The 26,830-nt window shown below is 44.1% G+C and overlaps 1 protein-coding gene across 3 annotated transcripts in view; it reads right to left on the bottom strand.

Moving 5' to 3' along the window:
* The window catches only part of cdh17 (cadherin 17, LI cadherin (liver-intestine)), a 126,340-nt gene that overhangs the window by 5,677 nt on the left and 93,833 nt on the right, over positions 1-26,830 (bottom strand). For all 3 annotated transcript variants that reach the window (XM_041190020.1, XM_041190021.1, XM_041190022.1), the window contains 2 exons: positions 7,905-8,135; positions 3,699-3,818 (listed from right to left, as the gene is read on the bottom strand). In XM_041190020.1, coding sequence (XP_041045954.1) covers positions 3,699-3,818; positions 7,905-8,135 — 351 coding nt within the window. The remainder of the gene's footprint in view (positions 1-3,698; positions 3,819-7,904; positions 8,136-26,830) is intronic.

Here is a 26,830-nt window from a genome sequence, read left to right on the forward strand (position 1 = left end):
TTCATATTAAATTTTTGGATAATTTCTCAAACCAATATTGTACAATAAAACTTATTTACTTAATTTTGTTTGACATTGAACTAAACGGAGCAGACTGAATATCGGTGTCAGCTGCAAGCGAAGAGTGCAACACAGAAAAATTGCCTCGCAAATACAGATAGACTGATTTTAGATCAGTATGATTAAAGGCAAAACTGATAAGAGGGAGAATTTTAGCATGGGAGAGATTATAAAGTAATGTGTCACATGTTTAAATCATTCTTCCTTGAAACGCGTCCTAACATGTACAGATAGCAAGCATCTCAGTTGGCATCTACAGAGAAATGTCAACCAGAAAAAAGAGTGAATTGAGGCACAGGTTTTGTGGCAAGCATAACATACAGATCTGCCTGAGGACTACAGATTTCAAAGTATCCAGCACACAACCATCAATTACCAATCTGGTTCGACCACTTAAGTTCCATCTAGCCTCAATCTCTGCAGAAACAATTCACTATTCTAGGATCATTCTGGAGAACAAAAATAACCTGTGACTTATTGGGCAGAATTTTCTGCCTGTCGGATGGGCGGGCCCAACCCAATCTCCGGCTGGCGGGGAGCCGATCCCTGCCAGTGAAGCGGGCCGTGCTGCCATTTTACATGGGCTGGCCAATTAAGGCTATGCACTCCCTGTGCGGGCAGGGGGGGGGTTCTCTAAAAGCGAGAGTCCGCTCTTTCGCGCATGCGTACAAAAGAACGCACATCTCCCTGATGCTAAGTACTGCCTCAGGGAGATCGCCTGCACTTTGAAAAATATTAAAAATAGAAAAAAAAAATCCCTTACATGTCCCCCTCATGTGACAATGTCACATGAGTTGGGACATGTTCATAATTTACAGAATAACTTTATTAAAATTTTTCAAACCCTGCATGAAACCTCAACCCGCCGCTGGATGAGGTTTCATGTTTCTCAATTGGCCATTAACAGGTTGGCGGGCCCGCAACTGATTTGGCTGTGTCCCCGCCTTCCTGAAAATTTAAATGGGGCGGGATGACTTCGGGGGTTCCGCCCAACGTCATCCTATGTCATTTTACATGCTGATGAGCGGGCCCCAGCCCCAGCTCGCCGACAGCAAAATTCTGCCCATTATCTTCATTACCAATCATCTCCTTAAACCCCTCCTTTCTGCTCCCTCCACCCTCACATGTAAAAGTGTGAGGAGCCCATGAACTTCTTTGTTAAATATAATCTATTCAGAAAGGTGACTCTGCTGTTTTCCACCCTTTCCCATTGTCACCCAAAACAACTATCCCCTGAGACCTCTGCCCTAGCCCTGAACCTCATCCCTTTCTAGTTCTCTCCCATCTTTTCATCCCTTCCCTGAGCAAGTTATCAAGAATCCTACTTCCTGCTACTTTGACCCCCCCTTTCCACTAAACTTGCTGAGCATCCAATTCCTTCCTAGTCCTTAGTTAAGTGACACTGTGAATCCTTCCTTAGCCTTGGGGACTGTAGTGTAAATGATTAACACCAGAGTACCTGATACTGATGTAACTATGATGCAGTGTCACATGACTAAGAGACAGATTTGATTGGAAGCAGAAGTACAACCTGAGATGTACATAGGTCTGTAAATAGAATGGTTCTTTATGAATAACAGTCTATGGTAACATTCTTAGGGTAACAGGCAGACGCTAAAGAAACCCCAGCTAGACCCCAACATTCTCTTCTCTAAGAGAAGCAACCCAAGCTTCTCCAAACTGTCCAAGGAACTGAAGTCTCATATTCCTAAAACCATTTTTACAAACTTTTGTTGAGTCCTCTTAAATACTTTCAGGTCATCCTTAAATTGTGGTGCCCAGAATTGAATACAATACTCAAGCTGAGATCAAACCAGTGGTTTGTAAAGGTTTACCACGGAGAGAATTTTCCACTCATTGGGAGAGTGGGCACCCAACCCGACCGAGCGTAAAATGACGCGCGATGACGTCGGGTAAGTGTCATAAGAACATAAGAACGTAATAAATAGGAACAGGAGTAGAGCATACGGCCCCTCAAGCCTGCTCTGCCTTCAATAAGATCATGGCTGATCTTTTTGAATTTCGATTTCCACATTCCCATCTAATCCCAATAACCTTTGATTCCCTTGTCTAACAAGAATTTATCTACCTCTGCCTTAAAAATATTCAATGACCCCGTCTCCACCGCCTTCTGAGGAAGTGAATTCCAAAGCCACACAACCCTCAGAGAGAAAAAATTCTCCTCGTCTCTACCCTAAAAGGGCACCCCCTAATTTAAAAACACTACCCCCCAGTTCTGGACTCACCCACAAGAGGAAACATCTTTGCAACCCCCACGTTGTCAATGTCGTGCAGGATCTTGTATATTTCCATCAAATCACCCCTCACTCTTCTAAGATCCAGTGGAAACAAGCCCAGTCTGTCCAACATTTCCTCATAAGACGACCCACCCATTCCAGATATCAATCTAGTAAACCTCCTTTGAACCGCCTCCAATGCATTTACATCCTTCCTCAAATAAGGAGTCCCAACGTCATCGTGCACTCGTGCAATATTTCGGTCGGCGGGCATGCACCAGAGTCAGCAACGCACAAGCACACAGTTAAAAGACCTATTAAGGCCATTAAAAGGGTAATTGAATGAAATTTTTTGCTGCCCGTCCAACCGTGAGGTAGAGGCCTGTCAAAAAGGCCAAGCAGCTTTTGCATGTTTTAAGAAACCTCATCCACCGGTGGAATGAGGTTTCTAACAGTAAATAAAAATTTGCCCACCCGCGTGTATGCACGAAGTTCGCACCCGCCCTTTGCCCTCCACCTGCCCCCTACCCCCCCAAAACACACACACACACACACACACACACACATAGGCAGCTCTGATCGCTGCTGCTCGCATTTCACACTGGGTAGACCTTACTTGACCCGCCAGTGCGGAATCGCAGTCCGGCCCCAATTGCAGGCAGCGATCAGCTTCCCAACTGCCCCCGCCGAGCTCATCTGATGAGGGAAAAATCCCGCCCCCTTAACTTGCTTGGTCTTGCACTCTATGCTTCCATTTATAAAGCCAGGATCCCACTTTTCTTAACCACTTTCTCAAACTGCTCTGCCACCTTCCATGATTTGTGCACGTGTACCCTCATGACCCTCTATGTACAGTTAGAAGAAGTGCAATTGCTTAATTTGGGGAAATAGAATTCAAATAGAGCAAAGGAAAAAAAGGAACTCACATTTGCTACAATACATTTCACAGCCAACAAAGTACTTTTAAATTGTATTCACTGTTGTAATATTGGGAAATTGAGGGAAAAAATATAAATTAAGCCCAGATATGTTCAAGATTGCTGCAAAATCTAGAACTGGGGATAGGGGCTCAAGTTTTGAAAAATAAAGGTGCACAACTGTTATGATTTAACTATATAGAACATGATTGTGGGGAGCAAACTTTCCAGAGAGAGATTGGAGACAGATCATGTGGAAAAAAAAACAGAGACATATGAAGGAGTGAACAGTTGAGAGATATTAACTTTTGGGACTGACCAGATAAATTGCAGAGTTTTTGTTATTCCCTTACACATGGATGGGGTTCATGGGTCATGAGACAAAACAAACTGATTCACATACAAAACAGTAACCTGTAATACCTAATATAATCATGCACTAAGAACTAGTTAGCATTTTAAGATGATACCAACGAATCATTACCTTCCAAGAAACTGCTTCCTTCTAGAGGCGGAGAGCCACTGTCGGTGATTGTCAAAGGAATCTTATAGTCTATTTCTTCAGTGTGTGAACCAAAGGCCAGGGTGACAAAGGCATGAGTACCTGTGAAGACAATCAGTGCTATAGTGACATTGTTTAGGTACAAGAATTCACAAATACATTAAAGGGATTCCAAAAATAGATTTCACCTCACTATTAATCAATCCTAAATGTTTGTTATATTGAAATAAAATTCTTGTTTGATCATTTTTATAATGCTGTAACTATTGCCATTTTTGATTTCTCTTTTAGATTCATCTTCTAAATTAGAAGCACTTTAGGACAAAAAGGGCCTGATTTTGGGCTCTAAACAACAATCCAGAAAGAGATGGATGAAGTGAGATTGTTAGCCTTCAGCTGAGGCAGAGGACAGCCATCTGAGTTTGCAGTCTCCCCATTAGTTGTGCATGAGCTGTAGGTCTGAATTGTGCTCCCCATAGCCAACTGATCAGCCCATTACAGGAAGAAATTGGCCACTGTTGCAGATTCTGAAGGACTTCTCTCACTCCTCACATATCAATCCTTGTGTTTCCCCTCAAGATGATGTGTTGATGTTGTAGGGTGTTGAATACAGTGCGGTAGGTCTGAAGAAGTCTTTGTAGTAATATGTAGACTAGCTGGAAGTCTTCATTGATTCTTAGAATTATTTCCAAATATACAATATTTGTATGCATGCTAGTACACACGACTCTGTCCAAGACTAGACTGACCCTGGTTGTAGATCATGTGCTCCCTTACATCACTGTTCAGCAGTACCGTACTCAGTCCCATATTAACCTGTATGTGCCAGACCTTAATACTACACCTCCCCTCAAGTCTTTATGGGCAGAATTTTCTGCCTGTCGGGTGGGTGGTGCGGGAGTGGGCACAGGCCCGATCGCCGGTGGCGATATTACATGGGCAGACCAATTAAGGCCCGCCCAGCATGAATCACAGCTCCCCAGGACAACGGGAATGGGCGGGCAGCGGCAGGACTGCAATGATTGCCGGGTGCAATGGTGATCCAGAGGCCTGTTTTAAAAGCTGCTGCAGCCTTTCAAAGGCTGTGAATCATGGCCAGTGGAAGGGCTCCCTAGAGAGCTGCTGGTGAGCAGGCCAGGCAGGAGGATAGGGCAGGGGGGCACTGAGCACCTCATTTTTCTGATGATTGCCTTGCTGCCCTCCTCGAGGAGATGGCAGCATGGCGGGAGGTGCTTGTACCCTAGGATGAGAGGAGGAGGCCCCCCACATGACCAAACTTGCCTAGGAGGGGATGGCGGAGGTGGTGAGATCCCACGATGTGGTGCGGCGCACCTGGATCCAGTGTCACAAGCACTTCAATGACCTGTTGCGTTCGGGAAGGGTGAGTACCATGTTGGCATTGGTCACTTAACCCAGCAGGTCGGCTTACCCCACTGGTGCCCCCCGCCTCCACCAAGTCTGAGCGTAGTGACTGTATTGAATCATTGATGGCATGTGTCCTTCGCTGGGTGGCCCATCAGATATTGCCCATGCCAAGGTCACCCTGAGAGGGTGATGAAGAGATGGGTTCTGTCCCCACAGCATGTGGTACACTGTGACCCATATTACTGTTTGGGGGCAACCTGGAGGAGGTGCACCAGGCACAATGCTGGAACTCCAGGACAGGTCAAAGTCATGGTGATGACATGCTGGGAGGGGAGCTTTAAGGTGTTGTGGCACCGATCGATCTGCTGCCCTCTGCGCACCATGTGCTTGCGCCTCCTTGCTATGGAAGGTTAGACTGCGTGGTGCGTAATGTGATGTAGCCAGCATTTGGCCATGGGGTTGGGTGGTGGTGGGGAACAGGCCTAGCATCTCTGTGTGAGTGTTCGGCAGCAGCAGGGTGAGAAGACACTGGAGCCCTGCAATGTCCCACTCTGGTTGGGGTGGGCCGTGCGCAAAGAGAGTCCGGGTACAAGTAACACTAATCAATGCTCTTCTCTCCTTTTCAGGAGAAGAATGCACATAATGCCGCCGAGCGGGTGATGTCTGGTGGAGGGCCAGCACAGTTGGCGATTCTCAGCCACTTCGAGCAGGAGGCCGTAGATTTGGAGAGGCGCCATGCACCCAGGTCCACCAGTGAGGTTGAGGTGCCACAGGCAGGTATGTTTGCCCAGCAGTGAGGTCACCATTGTTCTCCCAACAGCCATGGCAGTGCTGAATGTTTAGTGATTGAAGTTTGCAACATGGCTTGACCATTGCTTATGGAAGGGTGAGCGCATAATGATCTGGGAGACAGGGATGTACTTTGACATTGTCTCCACGTTACCTGATCCAATGTCCTTGTTCTTCCTTTCAGCATCAGCGGAGCAGGGCCGGGAGAAGGAGCAGCAGATGCCCCCTCTCACACCTGAGGGCCCTGAGGTCACGGACTCACCAGCATCACACCATCTCTGCCAGGCATGTACCAGCGCAGATACTAGCACTTCGGTGGGAATTAGAACATCGACTATTGTCCCGGGGCACAGGGGTGAGGGCACTTCACAGTCGCTGGAGGAGCTGGCAATAACAGATCGTGCCCATGGTGCCAGCAGTCAGAGGACTGCAGGGGACCAGGTACATGCTCAGTCGGTGCCTGATGTTGTGCCTCTAGAGTCGTCCACAATGCAGCAAATGCAGGAAATGCGGCCGGGCGTGTGGGACGATCTGGCGGAGATCCATGTGGCTATGCTTGGCTTGTAGTCCGTGGTGGAGGAGTCCACGCGGACTATCGCTGATGGAATGAGCCTCATGTCTGAGTGCCATGCGTCATCCATGAGCGAGTGGCGACTCTCGTCGAGACGCTCCTCCAGGAGACGCATGAGGGTTTCCTAGGGATGCGGTCTGACCAGCAAGCCCTCACATCGGCATTGACCTCAGTTGGTCACTGCCATTGTGGAAGATGGCCTAGGTACCAAGTTTCCCATCATGGTGCCCGTCCATCCATGGTGAGCAGGGAGGTCCGAAGCGACCTCACGTCAGTGCAGCAGCTGCCTGTCATCTCTCAGGGTGCTCCGATGAGGGCGCAGTCCCTCTGCCAGTGACCCTTGCATCCGATGAAGCTGCGGCAACTAAGGATGTGAGGGTCCTTCAGAGGGTGCAGAGAATGGTTCCAGAGATGGGGCATTTAGCTACAAGGTTAGTTTGGGGAAACAGGTGTTATTTTTCTTGCAGCAAAGGACATTGAGGGGAAATTTGCAAAAGCAAATGACAGTTTTAGATAAAGTAGACAAAGAAAAACTTCCCATTAGCTGATGGAAAATGACTAAAGGATAGATAGTATTGTTTTGGAAGAGAGATGCAGGGGGAAGGTGAGGAAGAATTTTTTAACGCAGCAAGTGATAATGACCTGGAACGTGCTGTCCATGAAGGTTGTGAATGATTTTATAAAGAAATTGGATGGCACTTGCAGAAAATAAACTTACAGGAATATAGGGCTGTATCAGGGTAATGGGACTGACTGAATTGCTCTATGGGGAGTCAGCATTGACTCAGTGGGCTGAATGGCCTTCTTCTATGACATAAGTGACTCTATAGCATGTTGAAGTCATGTTAGGTGGAGTGGGGCGTCTTATATGGGATATATATTCCACAAAACAGATCGTTCGACTCAACCAGTTCATGCCTTCTCAAGATCCAGGCCATTATTCCTTCAGAACAGACGAAAACAATTGCCTCAAAATCAAAGATGATGGAGTTGGACACTTGGTCCCACAGCAGGGCCAGAATTATGTTGGATATTATACACCCCTCTTTGTGTCCATGATCAGAGTAATATGAGGACAAAATTTCACCCCAACAATGTTATTGTATATGCAAAGAAGTAACAAGCAGATTATCATTTATAAAACAAAATCAGTGACGTCAAATACTACATCTGGTAATCATCCCTGACATGGTCCGTTTCAGGTAGATCAATATTAGGCCCTGTGTCATCATGCAAGTTTAAAAAACAGTTATTAGCAACAGGTGGTGATTTAGAATGAGCCACCTAAGTATTTTCACTGCTTGAGATCTCTAAAATTCCTATAATCTAAAATATATTATCCATAAAACAAATGGCTCTAAAATACAGTTTAGATGAAATTTTTGGAACAGAAAAACCTATCATCTGAGACACTGGATTTTAGGACTACACTTAAATAAGCTTAAGCTACTGTCTTCACTTACCATTTATGTGTTCAATGTTGAATTTTTTGCCTGGATTTTTAGAGATCGAAAACTTGAATGGAGGGCCAAATTGTGCATCATAATCTTCAGCTTGGATTATTATTTTCTCCTCTTCTTTAACTGGGAGGCAAATTGAAAATGAAGTGGAAGCTGCTGCTAATTTGGGAGGGTTGTCATTAATATCTTGTAAGTAAATGGAGATTCTTACTGTGGAACGCTTGTTAGGATTATCTATGAGAAAACATAAACAAATATTTAGTTAACACTGAAGAGCATTTTATGTGTGAGGTTAATCAAAGCAAAATTGGAACAACCCTACAAACAACAAACATTTCTTTGTACCACTCTGAAAATATTCTCTTAATCTTTAGTAACAAAAACAGCCAACATTTATATATTGACCCCCATTTCAACGATATCTCAGGTTCCTTTAGATAAGAATGCAGCAGACTTTGAACAAGACAAATGGATTTCGAGGTATGTCACAAAACTGTGCAAATTTTTAAAATGACTTTTGAAAGCAGAAAATTAGGAAACCCATGAAAGAATTCTAAACAATAGAGGCATAGTGGCTGGAAGAATCATGTCTGATTGTGAGAGAGGGTAAGAAACAAACAGTAAGAAGCAATTCGGAGTGAGTAAAATGGAGGATCACACTGAGTTATAGGATTAAAAATGCTTTTCCACAAAGGGTACTACAACTTAAAGATGACAACGGAAACCCTGAAAGTGAATTCTGAACCATGGAAGCCAGAAGAATTTGATGTGCTGAACTTTATGTAGAGCCACAGACTAGCTGAAGTGTAAGAATGGTAGAGACATTTGAGTCACTTGTTTAATTTTATGCTTTGCCAATTGGGCAGTAACCTGGCAAAGTTAGATCATCTGCTTTTTGTAGAACTAATGAAATGAAAATCGAGAGACAGTGATGAAATTTCTCAACATTGCTTCTTCAGGTAATGAACAAGAGTTGATGAGCGAATGTGGTGCATTTAGGAAACAAATTATCATGGTGTTGGCTGTAGATTCCAAAATTCAACTAAAATGCTAAAATAGCTTTGGGGTTATTTTAAACAATAGCAAGTTGCTGGCGGACAGGGCATGAGCTCATCATCAACCTCCTCCACACCAGCAACTGCCCCATCAGTAGCAGTACCATTTTGAGGTCTGGGATATTTTGACTTCCAGGCCTCATTAACATCCCAAAAGTGAGCTGCTTTCTGATAACGATGGAGGTAACAGACTGGCCGTTGACAAGCAAAGATCGGGCAACACTGAGGAGTTCAGTGTGGGGCAATATGAGGCCATTCACTTTGCATCCAAGAAAGTCACGTGTTTTCTTAATATCAGTATAATAGGAGCCATGGAGAAGGATAGGAACTTGGCTCTTCAAGTACACAAACCACTAAAAGCAAGTGCACAGGTAGAAAATGTTATAAAAACTCTAATGGAATAATGGCCTTTCTCTCAAAGGAGAAGGTCCTAATTGATCACCTTTACTGAATTATTTAAAGAAATAACAGGAAAGGTAAATAAGGGTAATGCAATAGACGTATTATATGTAGATGTCCAAAAAGCCTTCAACAAGGTATTGCATAATAGACTCATGACTAACTCAGGGCATATGGAATCTGGAAATAAGTAGAAAGGATAGCAAGCTGGCTACAAAATAAAAAAAACAAAGAGTAGGGGTTAAAGGCAGTTACTCAGATTGGCAGAGATGTGTTGATGAGAAGTGTTGGTCCATAAGGATGAGTGCAGGGACCACTCTTGTTCACTATTTTCTTCAATGTTTTGGGCATGGGTGTTGGAAGTACAATTTCAAAATTTGCAGAGAACACCAAATTGGGAGGTACAGTTAATATATTGGAGCGCTGTAAGATGTTATTAAATTTGCAGAAGTGACACGTGATTGGAAAATGAACAACAATACAGACATGTGTGAGGTAGTGAATTTTGATATGAAGGAGGTCATATACTCCTTAGAAAATAAGAGCTGGATTTTCATGGAGGAGTCAGGAATCAGGAGGCGGGACTAACACGCTGTTGCGATCCCACTCCCATCGTTAGGCTGCCAGGAAACGGGATTACCCCAGTGGAACAGAGTGTTGTCCTCCAAATTAATTGGCCGATATGAGGTGGGAGCTGAGGTGGGACGGGCCCAGAACAGGCCACCATTTTTGTTTACACAGTTTGAATGATCCCTTGTAAGTGCTTGCAACCGATCAGAGCCTGAGTCACCAGTACTTAAAATTGCAGAAATGATCCTCCTAGGCCCTCTGAGAAAGGGCCCATCAAAATTAATGTCTGCCCAAAATTTAGGCCCTCTATGGAGTCGCCTGTCGTCCCCCCTGCCAGCCAGTCTCCTTCTACCCCCTCCCTACTGACCTCCCTTAACATGAACATGCCTCCAATACCACCCCAGAAGGAAAAAACAGTTCGGACCAGTACTCATTTCCCAGTTTTTACTGGTGTTCCATTTTAAAGTATACAAGACCAGTTTGGACCAGTATTCTTATTTCCCAGTTTTTACTGTTTTTTCCTTATGGGGCACTCAAGCCCCTAGAAATCCCTTAACTTACCTATCTTCAGCTTCGAGCCCTTCTCTCATGCTTCCATGATCTTTCCCATCTCTTCTCACTAGGCAGGTTCACAGAGGACTTCTGAAGCCCACAAACCCTGTGAAAATCCTAAAATGGACCTATCAATAGGGGCAGGCTAGCTTCCCGCTCTGCATCCTTTCCCTCACAATGCAAAATAGCCGCGAGTGAAAATCGAGACAGAACTTCCACCAGGGCTGCTCAGCAGCCAGTTTTTGGAATCCCACCTCTGCTTGGTCCCATTTCAGGCAGCAAAATCCAGCCCTAAGTATTTAATTTGGGTAGAGGAACAGTAGGAACTGGGGATTTAGACACACAAATCAGAAAAAATAGTGGCGCAGGTTGCTAAGACCATAAAAAAACACAAATCACTGGAGTTCACTTCCAGACTGATAGTCTTTCCACTTTTCAGCCTATGTTAGGCTAGTATAGAAGCTTGGTTAAACCACACTTGGAATACTATGAACAGCTCTGATCTCTGTTGGGCCAAATAAGTTATTTCTGTCCTGTAAATGCCTTGTAATACTTTGTAATCTCAATAGGAGTATGAAGGGGAGGAAGTTATGGTTCAGTGCTACAGAGCCTTGGTCAAGAGTAACATGGAGTATAAAGGCACCATACTTCACGAAGGATATATATTCATCTTGGATGGATATAGCGCGTATTTACCAGCATGATACCAGGGCTAAACAAGATAAATTATAAGGGCAGAAAATTCTGGAAAAACTCAGCAGGTCTGGCAGCATCTGTGGAAGACGAGTCTTGAAATGTTAACTCTGTTTCTCTCTCCACCGATGCTGCCAGACCTGTTGAGCTTTTCCAGAATTTTCTGTTTTTACTTCAGATTTCCACCACTTACTTTTAAAATATAATGGCAGGTAGCATGATCGGAACATTTTTGTTTGCTAAGGTGAAACTGAGCTTTATGAAATTATGACCATTTAGCAAGAAGAAACAATTATCTCAAGAATTATGAAGGGAATGATGCAGTTACTATTTTGTGTAGCAATAAATACCTTTTGATTACCCAATGCTTTGGCATAGTACACTGCATTAGTGTTGCCATGGGTACATGTAGGCTCAAGATAATTCATATTTGAGGGGTGAAACAGTTTGCTTGGATTTGGTTCCCATAAAAGGGTTGAGTCAGGGAAATAAGTAGTTATAAAGTTATAAGTTACAAGTAGTCTCTTTTTTTCCTGGACTCGAACTCAAGTTCTGTCGAAGGGTCATGAGGACTCGAAATGTCAACTCTTTTCTTCTCCGCCGATGCTGCCAGACCTGCTGAATTTTTCCAGGTAATTCTGTTTTTGTTTTAAATAAGTAGTTATGTCTGCCTAGCAAGGCAAATGGAATGTTGTCATTTATTGCAAGGGGAATGGGATATAAAAGTAGGAATATTTTGCCACTGTTGTACAGAACATTGGTGAGACCACATCTGGAGTACTGTGTACAATTTTGCACTCCTTATTTAAAAAAGGATATAAATGCATTGGAAGTTCAGAGTTCAGAGAAGATTCACTCAACTGATACCTGGGCTTGGTTATCTTATGGAGAAAAGTTGGACAGGCTGGACCTGTACCCATTGGAGTTTAGAAGAATAAGAGGTGATCTTATTGAAACATATAAGATCCCAAGGGGACTTGACAGGGTGAATACTGAAAGAATGTTTCTCCTTGTGGGGGAGTCTTGAACTAAGAGACACAGTTTAAAAATAAGGGGTATCCTATTTAAGACAGAGATGAGGAGACTTTTTTTCTCTCAGCAGGTCATGAGTCTTTGGCACTCTCTTCCCCAGAGTGTGATGGAGGCAGGGTCATTGAAAATTTTTAAGGCAGAGTTGATAGATTCTTCACTAACAGGGAGTCAAAAGGTATTGGGGGTAAGCAGGAATGTGGAGTTGGGGCACAATCAGATCAGCCATGATCTTATTGAACGGTGGAGCAGGCTCAAGGGGCCAAATGGCCTACCCTTGCTCCTAATTCGTATACTCATGTTTATTTGTTGACAGCCTTGTGTTTGCCTGTATTCAGGGAGCTTGTCCATTTTTTAAAGTATTGTGGTTACCTCATGGGGGAAGATAGTGGCATAGTGTTAGTATCACTGAACTAGTAATCCCAAGGCCCAGGCTAATGTGCAGGAATTTGGGCTCAAACACGGCCATGGGAGCTGGTGGAATTTAAATTCAATTGATGAATCTAGAAAATAATGCTAGTCTCTGTAATGGTGAAGCTATCATCGATTGTTGTAAAAAAAAAAACCCATCTGGTTCACTGATGCCCCTTAGGGAAGTAAATCTGCCGCCCTTACCTGGTCTGGCCCACATGTGACTCCAGACCTACAGCAATGCGGTTGCCTCATAAGTGCCCTCTAAAATGGCCAAGAAAGCCACACATTTCAAGGGCAACTAGGGATAGGTAACAAATTGCTGGCCTTGTCAGCAACGCCCACGTCGACAAAAGAAAAAAAATCCCACATAAAAGAAGCCTTGATTATACTCTGAGCTTCCTTTTGTTGATAAATAGGGACAGTAGCCAAATATAATAAACTTAAGGTCAATTATTAACTGATGAATCGGTCTTTATTCAGATCGACAGGAATGATCTTATTGCCTGACAGTTGAACTCAAAAAGGTAATAAATATGCCACCATTTGGAACTCACTGTGCCTGCAATTGCAACAAAATAGAACCCACTACATCAGTATAAAGATGTTGAGCAATAGAAAAAGTAACAGTGAAGTTAAGGAACAGTTAGAGTTCTAATGAAGAGTCATATGGAATCGAAATGTTAACTGCGTTCCTTCCACAGAAGCTGTCAGACCTGCTGAATTTTTCCAGCTTTTTTTTGTTTTTGTTTCAGATTTCCAGCATCCACAGTATTTTGCTCTTATTTAAGTTAAGAAACAGGTCTGAGCCCATCCAAAGTTTTTGAATTAACTTGTATATGATAGCATAGTGTTTGCATTACTGGAGGAGTAACCCAGAGTTACTCTCATGATTGAGAGAGATGGGTCCAAGTTTTACCTGGCCCCGGAAAGTGGGCTGGGAGGCAAAGGAGGCGGGTTGCCAATGCAGCAGCTCGACACCACTGCCCAAACCCGCAACCTCAACAACCTAGAATGACAAAGGCAGCAGGTGCATAGAAACATCACCAACTGCCAGTTTCCCTCCCAGTGACACACCCTGTCTGACTTGGAAGTATAATGTCATTCTGGGTCAAAATACAGTACAGCAAAGGTAGTTTTATAACGTGGACTGCAGCGTTTCAAGAAGGCAGCTCACAATGACCTTCTCAAGGGTAACTAGCGATGGGGAATAAACGCTAGCCTTGCAGTGACACCCATATCCTATGAGGGAATAAAAAAGGTACATCATGGGTGACTCATGTTTCCAACATTCATATCAATAGACACCATGGTAACGGGTACACTAGTCCCTCTGCTATTAATTAGGGGCTGTAATAACATTTAGTAACTGTCAGTGATAAGGTTGGCAACACTCCTGGATTTCACAAGAGTCTCTTAGCAGCTGCTAGCAGCCGTGGAGACTCTGCACTTTAAACTTCCTGTCTCTGGGAATTCCACATCTTGCTCCACCATCCTCCCACCATTCCTCCAATCCCCCCTCGTCCTCCCACCCAACATTCCTAGACACCAGCTTTGGACCAGGAGAAGCATCCCCTAGATAACATCACCTTCCCACCAGTGTTTAGAGACAGACCCCTGCTTATGGGTAACAGGGAAAATGGGCCTGACTAGCTGTCAGGAGTCTGCGGAGAGAGAAGAGAGAGACAGGCTAGGGTGAACTGGGATCAGAGATTGAGGCGCGGGAGAGGGGAAGGGATGTGTGATTGACCAGTGACCCAAGGAGGAGGTGGGGGAAGGGGGGGATTGTGGTACGAGGGAGAAAGGCAGGGGAATAGGCTCAGGGATGAAATAGAGCAACTTGAATATGGCGGTTGAAAAAAAAGCGATACTGGGGCATGGGATCAAGAAATGGGTCTGAGGAAGAGAGAAAGAGAATGCGAGAGGGAGAGCAACTGGGGAATGGAAATCAGGCGATTGAGGCTCAGTCTGGGGATAAAGGGAGATTGTTGGAAGGGGGTCAGAGAATTGCAGCTTAGGGGACGAATTTTCCCCCCATCGGGAATGGAAGTTCAGGAGGGGGCGTGTGCGGGCGCACCTCCGATTGGCGGCCCCAATCGGGGGTGTGCCGCCATTTTATGTGGGCGGGCCAATTAAGACCCAGCCAGCGTGGTTATGCGCTCCGTGTGGGCGGTGAGGGAATTCCCTTAACCGGGGAGTGTGCTCTTCCACGCATGCGCGTGAAAGAGCGCATTCATCTCCCTGAGGGTAAGTGCTGTCCACAGGAGATTGGCACCAAATTTAAAAATGGTGAAGGGGCAAAAATGAAACTCCTCTGACATGTCCCCTCAAGTGACACTGTCACATGAGTGGGGACATGTCCATCACTTTTAAGTAAACTTTTAATAAATTTTTAAAAACCCTCATGAAACCTCATCCCACCTGTGGCCTGCCCACCAACCTTAAGGTTGAACGGGTAGGTCCATTAACTAGTCTAATTACTTTTTAAATGGCCTCAATCGGCCATTGACAGAGTCGGCAGGTGCACAGCTGATTCAGCTGCACCCCCGCCGACCTGAATATTGAAATGACGCAGGGTGACGTTGAGAGTTCCGCCCAACATCATTTTACATGTCGGCAAACAGGTCCTGCTCCCTAAAGATCCTGCCCCAGGTGAAAAGAAAGAAAAAGGCCTTCATTTATATATTGCTTTTCACAACTACTGGACATGTCAAAGTGCTTTACAACTAATACTTCTTGAAGTGTAGTCACTGTTATAATGTAGGAACTTTAACTGACAGGTAAGTAATAGCCAGCACACCCAGATTAACTCCTCTGCTCTTCTTCAATGTCATGTCAAGGGATCTTTTACATCTGCCCTAGGAGAAAGATGGGGCCTCAAGTTAACCTCTTATCTGAAAGAAAACACCTCTGAGAATCCAACACTCCCTCAGTACGGCACTGGAACTTCTGCAAAGCCCTGGAATTGGATTTTAACCCAGAACCTTGTGATTCAGAGGCAAGTGCATTACTAAATTAACTAGAGCTGGGTGGAAAGAGGAAAACTGGGGAATGGGAAGAGGGTGAGGCCCATTATTTGCTGCAGATCCAGAAGAAGCAGCAGCAGCCAAGTCGCAGGGAGAGTGACTGAGAGGAGCAGCACTAAAAAGATGAGTGAAACTGGGTATTTTACCCAGAGCAAATACTGAAAGAATGCTTCCACTGGTGGGTGGATGGACTGTGTGGACTATCACTTCTTCCTCTTTCGCATGGCTTGGCATAGAGTGTAGCACTACAACCGTGCTAAATGGGATATATTTCAAACTGATCTACCAACTCAAGACTAGGCATCCATGAGGCGCTCTAGGCCACCAGCACAGGATTGTACTCGAACGCAATCTGTAACCTCATGGTCCGGCATATACCCCACTCCACCATTACCACCAAGCCAGGTTCAATGAAGAGTGCAGGAGGGCATGCCAGGAGCAGCACCAGGCATACCTAAAAATGAGGTGTCAACCTGGTGAAGCTATAACACAGAACTAATTGCGTGCCAGCCAACATAAGCAGCAAGTGATAGACAGGGCTAAGTGATCCCACAACCAAAGGATCAGATCTAAGCACGGCAGTCCTACCACATCCTGTTGTGAATGGTGGTGAACAATCAAACAACTCAACAGAGGAGACTCCATAAATATCCCCATCCTCAATGATGGGGGAGCCTAGCACATCAGTACAAATGATAAGGCAATCTTCAGCCAGAGGTACCGAGTGGATGATCCATCTCAGCCCAGAAGGTTGTTTAGAAATGTTTGTGCTGGGCTGAGTTTTGGACAATTGGCCTGTGAGAAATGGCCCCAAAACTAAAACCCGGATGTTCCTCTGCGAGTTGGGTATGAATTCTCGTGGAGAATTCCTGGCTCCACAAACCCGACCTTTAAAAATGGCTACCCAGACGTCAGATTTTCAGTCCAGGAGGGCAAGTTGGATTTTAAGTCAGGACAGGCGGCCCTGGAAGAACTGAGGAGGCTGCCGAGGCCAGCTGGGTGGAAAGCCTGCCTCGGTGATCTGGCACTGCACCCAAAATTTAAAATTAAGGATGAAAACATGAAAAATCCCTTTAACCCTAAACCCCTCACTACCCACACACTATTTCCCATTCATACCCTTCATGCTACCTCATGCGGCCCAACTCCTCACAGTGCCTCAAACCTTCCATGCCAGCATATGCCTCTCCACCCACCCTGCATGGATCCTCAATTTCCTTGCCAATGTATGCTCCTGTACACATAGTCCCATGCCCCGCATACCCTTCATGACAACATGCCCTTCCATCCACCACCATGGCCCCTCATACCCTCCATGCTAGCCTATGCCTTTGTACCCACCCCCATGGCCCCTCATGCTCCCCATGTCAACATATATCCCTCCACCCACTCCTCCCCATAGCCCTTCATACCCCCATTCCAACCTATGCGCTTCCACCCTCCCCCATGGTCCATTATAGCCCATATGCCAGCTTAGTGCCAACTCATACCAGCCCATGCCCTCACCCACCCACCCACCACTGTTTGCCCTTACATCTTGCATGCCAATGCCACCAGTGTCCACTATGGACAACCCTCAGGATCATGTAGAAATGAGATAAAATAAAGTTCTATAAAATAAAGTTCTAAGCGTCCAATGCAGAGTTAACTATATTGAAAAAACATTCATTCTCAAAAACTCATTCACTACATTTATATTCCTTAAACTAAATAAAACCTTATAACAACAAACATTTAATTCAAGTATAGAATCCCTTATAACAACAAGCATTGGAATTCACAGCCCCACTTCAAAGAGTCTTTAATCACTTGTAGCTGTCAAACAGGCTGTGAAACGGCAGGCACCTGTAGTAATTATAGTTTTGATAAATGTAGGACTGTAGCTTTAAGAATAATCCTGTGTTGTAAGATCACATGATCTGTGCAAACCAATCAGTTTGTAGCATGGGGAACCTCAGTTCGATACACACATATAGCTGCTGCTGTCTTGTAAATAAAGTTCAATATTTCCACCAAGAAAAGTTGCCTGGAAAATCAACTCAAAAACAAACTAGCGGTGAGGCTAACTCAGGTCTATTGCTGTCCCTTGCCCAGCATTTGTGAATATCTGAGATGATTAAAAAGAAAGGAAGATATACTCATCCGAGATGCCACAACTTGGCAGAATCGATCCCTTTGAGCCAGCCACAGACAACTGGTCTCAATAATGGAACCTCTTGGGTTCTACTTTCAAGCTAAAGAAATCACAGGGGAGGAAAAGAGGAGAGCAATTCTCCTAAGTATTTGTGGGAGCAAGACCTACAGTTTAATTTGAAGCTTAACGGCCCTCTGTGCCCCTGATTCAAATACATTCAGTGAATTAGTAGGCCTTGTTAAGAGACATTTTCAACACAAAACCTCAGTCACAATGCAGAGGTTCAGGTTCAATTCATAGATGAGAGCCCTGGGGGAGACCATTGCTACCTATGTAGTGAAATTGAAACAACTAATGCAATATTGTGATGTCAGTGAAACCCTGAATGATATGCTCAGGGATCATCTGGTCTGTGGTGTGAAGGATTATGCTATTTAGTGAAGATCATTGGCTGAAATGGATCTTGATTTTAAAAAAGTGTTGGAAATAGCACTTCCGATGGAAAGTGCTGTAAAGGATTCACAAGCAAGTCAAGGTGCACAAAATGGCGCTGTTTTCCTAGTTGTTCAGGAATGGTCAGCTGAAAGTGGCACAAAATGCCGGAACTCCACCACAAAGTAAGAAACAGCCCCGCTACCCGAAAATTTAGAGGAAATAGCTCAGCAGCAAATTTGAAAACTAAACGTTATTGACGTGGACACAATAATATTTTTAGCAATTGCCAATTTAAAGTGGTGGAGTGCTATTTTTGCCATAAAAGAGGGAAAAATTGAAACATTGCAAACCAAAGTTAAAACAGGCTTCCAGACAACAAACAAAGTCAAATGAAGTATATAATGTGGAAGAACCAGAAACAACCAATTCTGATATTTATTCCTTATTCAACATGAAAGTAGGAAAGACAGAGTCAATCACTGTCACTTTACAGGTGAACAGGAAACCCTTAAAAATTGAAGTATACAGTGGTGCTTCTACCACTGTAGAGGGAAGGCAGACTTTCAGGTATTTAAATAAAGGTGCTCAACAAGTAAATTTGGAACACAATTCTGCCAAGTTAAGACCATAAGACCATAAGACATAGGAGCAGAAATTAGGCCATTCGGCCCATCGAGGCTGCTCTGCCATTCAATCATGGCTGATAGTTTCTCATCCCCATTTTCCCGCCTTCTCCCCATAACCTTTGATCCCCTTACCAATCAAGAACCTTTCTATCTTGGTCTTAAATACACTCAATGACCTGGCCTCCACAGCCTTCTGTGGCAATGAATTCCATAGATTCACCACTCTCTGGCTAAAGAAGTTTCCCCTCTTCTCTGTTCTAAAAGCTCTTCCCTTTACTCTGAGGCTATGCCCTCGGGTCCTAGTCTCTCCTACTAATGGAAACATCTTCCCCATGTCCACTCTATCCAGGCCTTTCAGTATTCTGTAAGTTTCAATCAGATCCCCCTTCATCCTTCAAAACTTCATTGAGTATAGACCCAGAGTCCTCAAACATTCCTCATATGTTAAGCCTTTCATTCCTGGGATCATTCTCGTGAACCTCCTCTGGACCCTCTCCAGGGCCAGCACATCCTTCCTGAGATACAAGGCCCAAAATTGCTCACAATATTTTAAATGTGGTCTGACCAGAGCCTTACAAAGCCTCAGCAGCACATCCCTGCATTTATATTCTACTCCTCTCGAAATAAATGCCAACATTGCATTTGCCTTCCTAACTACTGACTCAACCTGCAAGTTAACCTTAAGAGAATCCTGGACTAGGACTCCCAAGTCCCTTTGCACTCCAGATTTCTGAATTCTCTCCCCATTTAGAAAATAGTCCATGCCTCTATTCTTCCTACCAAAGTGCATGACCTCACACTTCCCCACGTTGTATTCCATCTGCCACTTCTTTGCCCATTCTCCTAACCTGTCCAAATCCTTCTGCAGCCTCCCCGCCTCCTCAATACAACCTGTCCCTCTATCTGTGTATCATCTGCAAACTTAGCCAGAATGCCCTCAGTTCCTTCATCTAAATCATTAATGTATAAAGTGAAAAGTTGTGGTCCCAACACTGACCCCTGCGGAACTCCACTAGTCACCGGCCGCCATCCTGAGAAGGACCCCCTTATCCCCACTCTCTGCCAGACAGACAATCTTCTATCCATGCTAGTACCTTGCCTCTAACACCATGGGCTTTTATCTTACTGAGCAGCCTCCTGTGCGGCACCTTGTCAAAGGCCTTCTGGAAGTCTAAGTAGATAATATCCATTGGCTCTCCTTTGTCTAACCTACTCATTACCTCCTCAAAGAACTCTAACAGATTTGACAGGCATGACCTCCCCTTGATGAAACCATGCTGACTTTACCCGTTTCACCATGCACTTCCAAGTATTCTGAAATCTCATCCTTAATAAGGGACTCTAAAATCTTACCAACGACCTAGGTCAGGCTAATCGGCTTGTAATTTCCTGTCTACTAACCACTGCTAACACCTCCACTATCTCTTCAGCTATCTCCTTCAGAACCCTGGGGTGTAATCCATCTGGTCCAGGTGATTTATCCACCTTCAGACCTTTTAGTTTCCCTAGCACCTTCTTCTTGGTAATGGCCACCATACTGACCTCTGCCCCTCGACTCTCTTGAACTTTGGGGATGTCACTCGTGTCTTCCACTGTGAAGACTGACGCAAAGTACCTATTCAGTTCCTCCATCATTTCTTTGTTCCCCACTACTACTTCTCCAGCGTCATTTTCCAGCGGTCCAATGTCCACTTTTGCCTCTCCCTTACCCTTTATATATCTAAAAAAACTCTTGCAATCTTCTTTTATATTACTGGCTAGTTTACCCTCATATTTAATCTTCTCCCTCCTTATTTCTTTTTTAGCTGTCCTCTGTTAGTCTTTGTAGGCTTCCCAAACCACTGATTTCCCACTGCTCTTCGCCGCATTGTATGCTTTCTCTTTAGCTTTTATGCTGTCCCTGACTTCCCTTGTCATGGTTGCCTCGTCCTCCCTTTAGTATGCGTCTTCTTCCTAGGGGTGAACTTTTGCTGTGTCTCCAAAATTACTCCCAGAAACTCCTGCCATTGCTGTTCCACTGTCTTTCCTGCTAGGCTCATCTCCCAGTCAATTCTGGCCAGCTCCTCCCTCATGCCTCTGTAGTTGCCTTTATTCAACTGTAATACCGTTACTTCTGATTCCAGCTTTTTCCTCTCAAATTGCAGGGTGAATTCTATCATATTATGGTCACTTCCTCCTAAGGGTTCCTTCACCTTAAGCTCCCTTATCAAATCTGCCTGTGTACACATCACTAAATCTAGAATTGCCTGTTCCCTAGTGGGCTCCACCACAAGCTGCTCCAAAAAGCCATCTCATAGACATTCCATAAATTCCTTTTCTTGGGATCCACTACCAACCTGATTTTCCCAGTCTACCTGCATATTGAAATCCCCTATGATCACTGTAACCTTGCCTTTCTTACACGCCTGTTCTATCTCCTGGTATATCTTGTGCCCCAAATCCTGACTACTGTTCGGAGGCCTGTACCTAACTCCCATTATGGTTTTTTAACCTTTGCGGTTCCTCAACTCTCCCCACACAGGTTCTACTGACCCTACATCATTTCTTGCTATCGATTTAATTTCATTTCTTACTAACAAAGCAACCCCACCCTCTCTGCCAACCTGCCTATCTTTTCGATAGGATGTATATTCTTGGATATTTAGCTCCCAGTCCTGATCCCCTTGCAGCCATGTCTCCGTAATGCCCACCACATCATACCTGCCAATTTCAATCTGCGCCACAAGCTCATTTACCTTATTTCATATACTGCGTGCATTCAGATACAACACCTTCAGTCCTGTATTTCCCATCCCCCTTCTCATTGTCGTGTCTTTATCTGATGTGCTTGAAGTTAGATTCCTAGCCCTTTCCAAACACTCTGTACTATTTTGCGTTCTGGAGACTTTAATAGCCTTTCCTGGGCTCTCCTTTCTTTTCAGTTTTTTCATAATTTTCCATGAAATTGAATCCACCGACACACCCCCCCCACCACCCCCTTCCCCGCCCCCCCCCCACCCCCTGCCCCCCACACGCTAACCTGCTGCTTTGTTTCCCATTAGTCATACTTCTTGGAGTTTTACCTTTCCCTCCCACCACTTCCCCCCACTTTCTAGTTTAGTTAAAAACATACACAGGCAAAGAAATCCAGTGTACCAGTTTATTATAGACACCAAACAGCACAACTACCAGTGATGATGGTAGAAGGTGAGGGACCAAGCCTTCTAGGTCATGATTGGTTGCAAGAGATTAAATTAAACTGGTCTGAAATCTTCCACTTGCAATTCGCTTCTGGAACTGCTAAAAGAAATGACACCGTCTTCCTGGATGAACTGAGGAAAATCAAATGCCTACAGGCCAAGGTTTAGGCTGACTCAGTAGCAACACCTCACTTCTTGAAAACAAGACCGGTGCCACTCGCTCTGAGAGAGAAGGTTGACGCTGAGTTGAACGGGCTCGAGAGGCTGGGTGTCATAAAAGAGGTTCAGTTCTCAGAGTGGGCAGTATCTATAACCGGATCAGACCGTCCGGGTCTGTGAGAACTATAAACTAACAGTCAACAAACAGCCAAAACTGGACAGGTACCCTATTCCCAAGATTGAAGACCTCTATGCCAAACTAGCAGGAGGGGCAACATATACAAAGCTTGATATGAGTCATGCATATCAGCAATTGGATGATGCTTCCAAAAAAATTGTGATCATAAAACACCCACAAAAGGTTATATCAATACACAGACCTGCCCTTCAGTGATTTTTCAGCCTGTACCATTTTCCATAGGATGATGGAGAGCTTGCTATAAAGACCACCTCAAGTTGTGGTCTACCTGGATGATGTACTAATAACTAGATTCATGGAAATGGAGCACTTAGCTAATTTGGAGGAAGTCCTGAAATGATTTTTGTAAGCAGGCACGTGCCTAAAGAAAGGCAAATGTACTTTTCAGGCAAATGAAGTAATTTATTTGGGCCACTAGGTAGATGCCTAAGGGTTACACCCTGTTGAAGAGAAGGTTAAAGCTATCAGAGAGGCACCTGCACCTAAGAACCTCTCTGAACTTAACTCATTTATAGGGATGGTAAACTATTATGGTCAGTTATAACCCAACTTATCACTGGTCCTAGCCCTCCTACACTCACTGCTAAAGAAAAACCAGCATTGGGTTTGTATGTCACCCCAAGAAGAAGCCTTCATGAAAGTCAAACAGCTCTTGCACTCTTCAAATTTGTTGGTGCGCTACAACCCAACTGAGGAATTGGTGCTAACCTGCAATGCATCCCCTTATGGAGTGGGAGCCGTACTATCTCACAAGATGGACGACGGTACAGAGAGGCCGATAGGCTATGTATCCAGGACACTTACCACAGCCGAAAAAGGGTATTCACAAATCAAAAAGGAAGGCCTGTCAATTATTTTTGGCGTAAAAAAGTTCCACCAATACATTCATAGACGACAATTCACGATAGTGTACCTCCCATAGCTCCTGCACAAATTCAAAGACAGGCCCTAATTTTACCGCATATGAATACACTTTTGTGAATAGACCAGGTATGCATATAGCCAATGCCCTAAATCACCTTCCTTTAGCAAGAGACCAATGAACATGTCCCAATTCCTCAAAAAATCATATTAGTGATGAATTTCCTGGATTCCTCACCAGTCTGTGCAAGGCAGGTAAGAAACTGGACGAATCGTGATCTAGTCCTGTCTCGAGTGAGTGACCAAGCATGAAATAGATGGTCCCAGGAACCAGTCTCTGATGAATTGAAGCCACTTTTCAACCAAAGGCACGAGATGGGCACTCAAGAACCTATTATGAGGTGCGCAAGTAGTAGTTCCTTCACGAGGCAGGGAACTGTTCTTTGCACAGTGCCCATCCGGGAATTTCAAGAATGAAGATGATCGTGTGAAGTTATCTTTGGTGGCCGGGAATGGATAGCGATACTGAGAAGGTAGTTAAACACTGTGCAATGCCACTTGGCAGCCCCATTACACCCATGGGAGTGGCCCGGTAGGCCCTGAGTGAGATTGCACATAGATTACATTGGTCCTTTCCTTGGAACCATGCTTCTACTGATTATAGATGCTCATTCCAAGTGGTTAGACATATATGAGGTCAAGTTGCTCCTATAGAATAGGTACACCAAAGCTTTTCTATACATGGATTGCAAGAAGTGATCATCTCGGATAATGGTACTACATTTGCTAGCAATGAATTTCAAAGATTTGTCAGCCTAAATGGTATCAACCACGTGAAGACTGCACCATACCGCCCATTATCTAATGGACTGGCGGAAAGAGCCATACAAACTTTTAAGGCAGGAATGAAAAAATTAAGGTGACTCATAGGAAACGAGCTAGTTTAGTTTCCAATTTCACTACAGAACAATCCCCCATACCATGACAGGTGCAGAATTACTGATGAGGCGCCATCTTTGAACAAGACTAAGCCTGATGCTTCCCAATTTGGAGGGGAAGGTGGAGAAAAGTGAAGGGAACCAAAAAGCGACTCATGATTTGCATTGTCATTAGCGACAATTTACTGTTGGTGAAACAGTATATATAAGGAATTTTGGTGGAGGGCTGAAGTGGTTACCTGGTAAAGTAAGCTCTGTGACCAGATCATAGCCGTACCACGTAGAAGTGGAGGGCCGGATCACCCGCAAGCACGTGGGTCATTTAAGAAGAAGGGAGATACCCCAACAAAATTATGTTCCACCTATAACCATTGTTGAATCTGTGGTTCTTGGTGAAGAATCTGTGGTTCTTGGATAGACATGCCCAATGTCTCTGTGGAAGTGGATGACACTGAACTGACTATGCCTAATGAGGTACCTGATGTTAAAGCAGTTCCAGAGAATTTGGTTTCTGCCAAAGATTCAGAAGTCATGGAGCTACGACGTTCCACACAGATAGGAAACCACCTGAAAGACTGACCTTATAATTTCATGACCTGTGTAAGTATTTATTGTGATGTCATGAGATAAATATCCTTGTAAATACAAAATGTACAGAAATATTAAAGGGATGGAATGTAGTAATTATAGTTTTGATAAACATAGGACTGTAGCTTTAAGAATAATCCTCTGTTGTAAGATCACATGTGCTGTGTAAACCAATCAGTTTGTAGCACGGGGAAACTCTAGGAAGGAGTTCTTCTTTTGTTATAGAGTGAAGCACACATGTATCTGCTGCTGCTGTCCTGGAAATAAAGTTCAATGTTTCCTCCAAGAAAAGTTGCCTGGAAAATCAACTCCAAAACAGCACCCTACTGTGATAATGGATAGTTATGAAATCAGCCATGCAGCAGAAATCCAATAATGCAAGCCCTCAATCTAGTGTCAACAGACAGAGTGAAATAACGAGCAATGATTTTTTTAAACACTCCAGACATCTTTTCCAAAGACTTAGAAGGCAATATTTTTAAATGTCTTGACAGCTCCCTTTGATGGACACTTTTGACAATTTCATTTGACAACTCCCTTTGACAGTTTCTCTTGACGCTTCTGACAACTCCTCTTGATGGCTCCTCTTGACCCTTTTGACAGGTTCCTTTGGCAGGAGCTTCTGACAGATTTGACAGCTGATTTGCACAGCTCTCTTGACAGTTCCAATGAGCTTCACAATAATGAGTTTGTGCACTTCTTCTGTATATTTAGGTCTACTTCTAATAATTCCAATGGGCACATTACTTTCACCAAAGATGTCCCAGGACCAGATCCAAAGGGGTACCTTATCTCCACAAAGGGGTACCCTGGCTATCCAAATGAATCCACAAAGTTCAGCCCTGCTTTTAACAAGTCTAATCTGCACACTCCAGGTTTCAAGCTTAAATGCTATCAAAATCCCATTTGAGTGGAGACATCTGATGATTTAAATGGCCAACTGGCTCCATAAAATGTGTATACGTGAAACACACCCCATTCCCACGAAAATGGGAACTGCTGTGTTCATGGATGAGATTTAATGATTTTCGGCCACTTCCACCATTTTCATTTCATTCAGACATGTCACTAACCTCCAAAATGAAAAACCAGTAAAACTTGGAATAGAACAATACTAGTAAAACGTGTCTGAACTGGTCTTGTATACATTAAGGTGGAACTCCAGTATTACTGGTGCCAGCATTGGTGATTTTTACTGGGATTTGAACATTTTGAACTGGCTTCCCCTTCCAGCAGTTCTCGGGGTGGGATTTCTGCCAGACTGGGTGGGACTTGATTGTGTGCAAGGTCCAACGCTGTACAGGTAGGTGCCTGATTACCTCATTGGGCCTCCTGGAGTAAAGCAAGTCAGGGCTCCCACCAGTTCTCCAAACGATAGACGAAACCCCCGTCACCCCCATTAGGTCCCAGCCACTATGGGGAATGACAAGGCAGTAAGAAGAAGGTTGCCTTTGTAATTGTTCTGCAAACAGATTCTGAATAATTAAATGCAGGGCTGGTAATGGGTAATGCAACATGGGACATTTAACATTGTAAAAGGCTATGACGATGAGGTAAAACAAGTTTATTATGTGGCCAAGCTTTTATTCATTCTCAGGTTGCCGGATCATTGGCAAAGTAAGCATTTATTGTCCTTCCCCAGTTAACCTGAAAAGATGGTGAACTAGTTTCATACAACTGAGTGGCATGGTGAGCCATTTTAGCATGAATCTGAGCCAACCACATTGGTGTAGGATTGGAGTCACACTGAAACTAGACCAGGTAAGGATGGCAGATTTCCTTCTCTAAAGGACCAGTTGGGTTTTTAAGGACAATTCGTTAGTTATGACTCATCCAAAACTTGATATAAAATGGGCACTCTCCATGCTGGGAAATTAAAAACACATTTGGATTCATGAGTATGTAATTTCCATTTAGATTAAACAGTAATACTGAACCTAAGAAAATAATCTAAAGTAAAAACCTAAAAACAAAAAACTCTTTTTAAATACATGTGTGAAAGACTGAAACATAATTGCTCCATCATATAACATACAAACTATGAGCAGGTGTAGGCCACTAGGACCCTCGAGTCT

The sequence above is a fragment of the Carcharodon carcharias genome, chromosome 6, assembly GCF_017639515.1.
Source record: "Carcharodon carcharias isolate sCarCar2 chromosome 6, sCarCar2.pri, whole genome shotgun sequence".
NCBI classification, from domain to species: Eukaryota; Metazoa; Chordata; class Chondrichthyes; order Lamniformes; family Lamnidae; genus Carcharodon; species Carcharodon carcharias.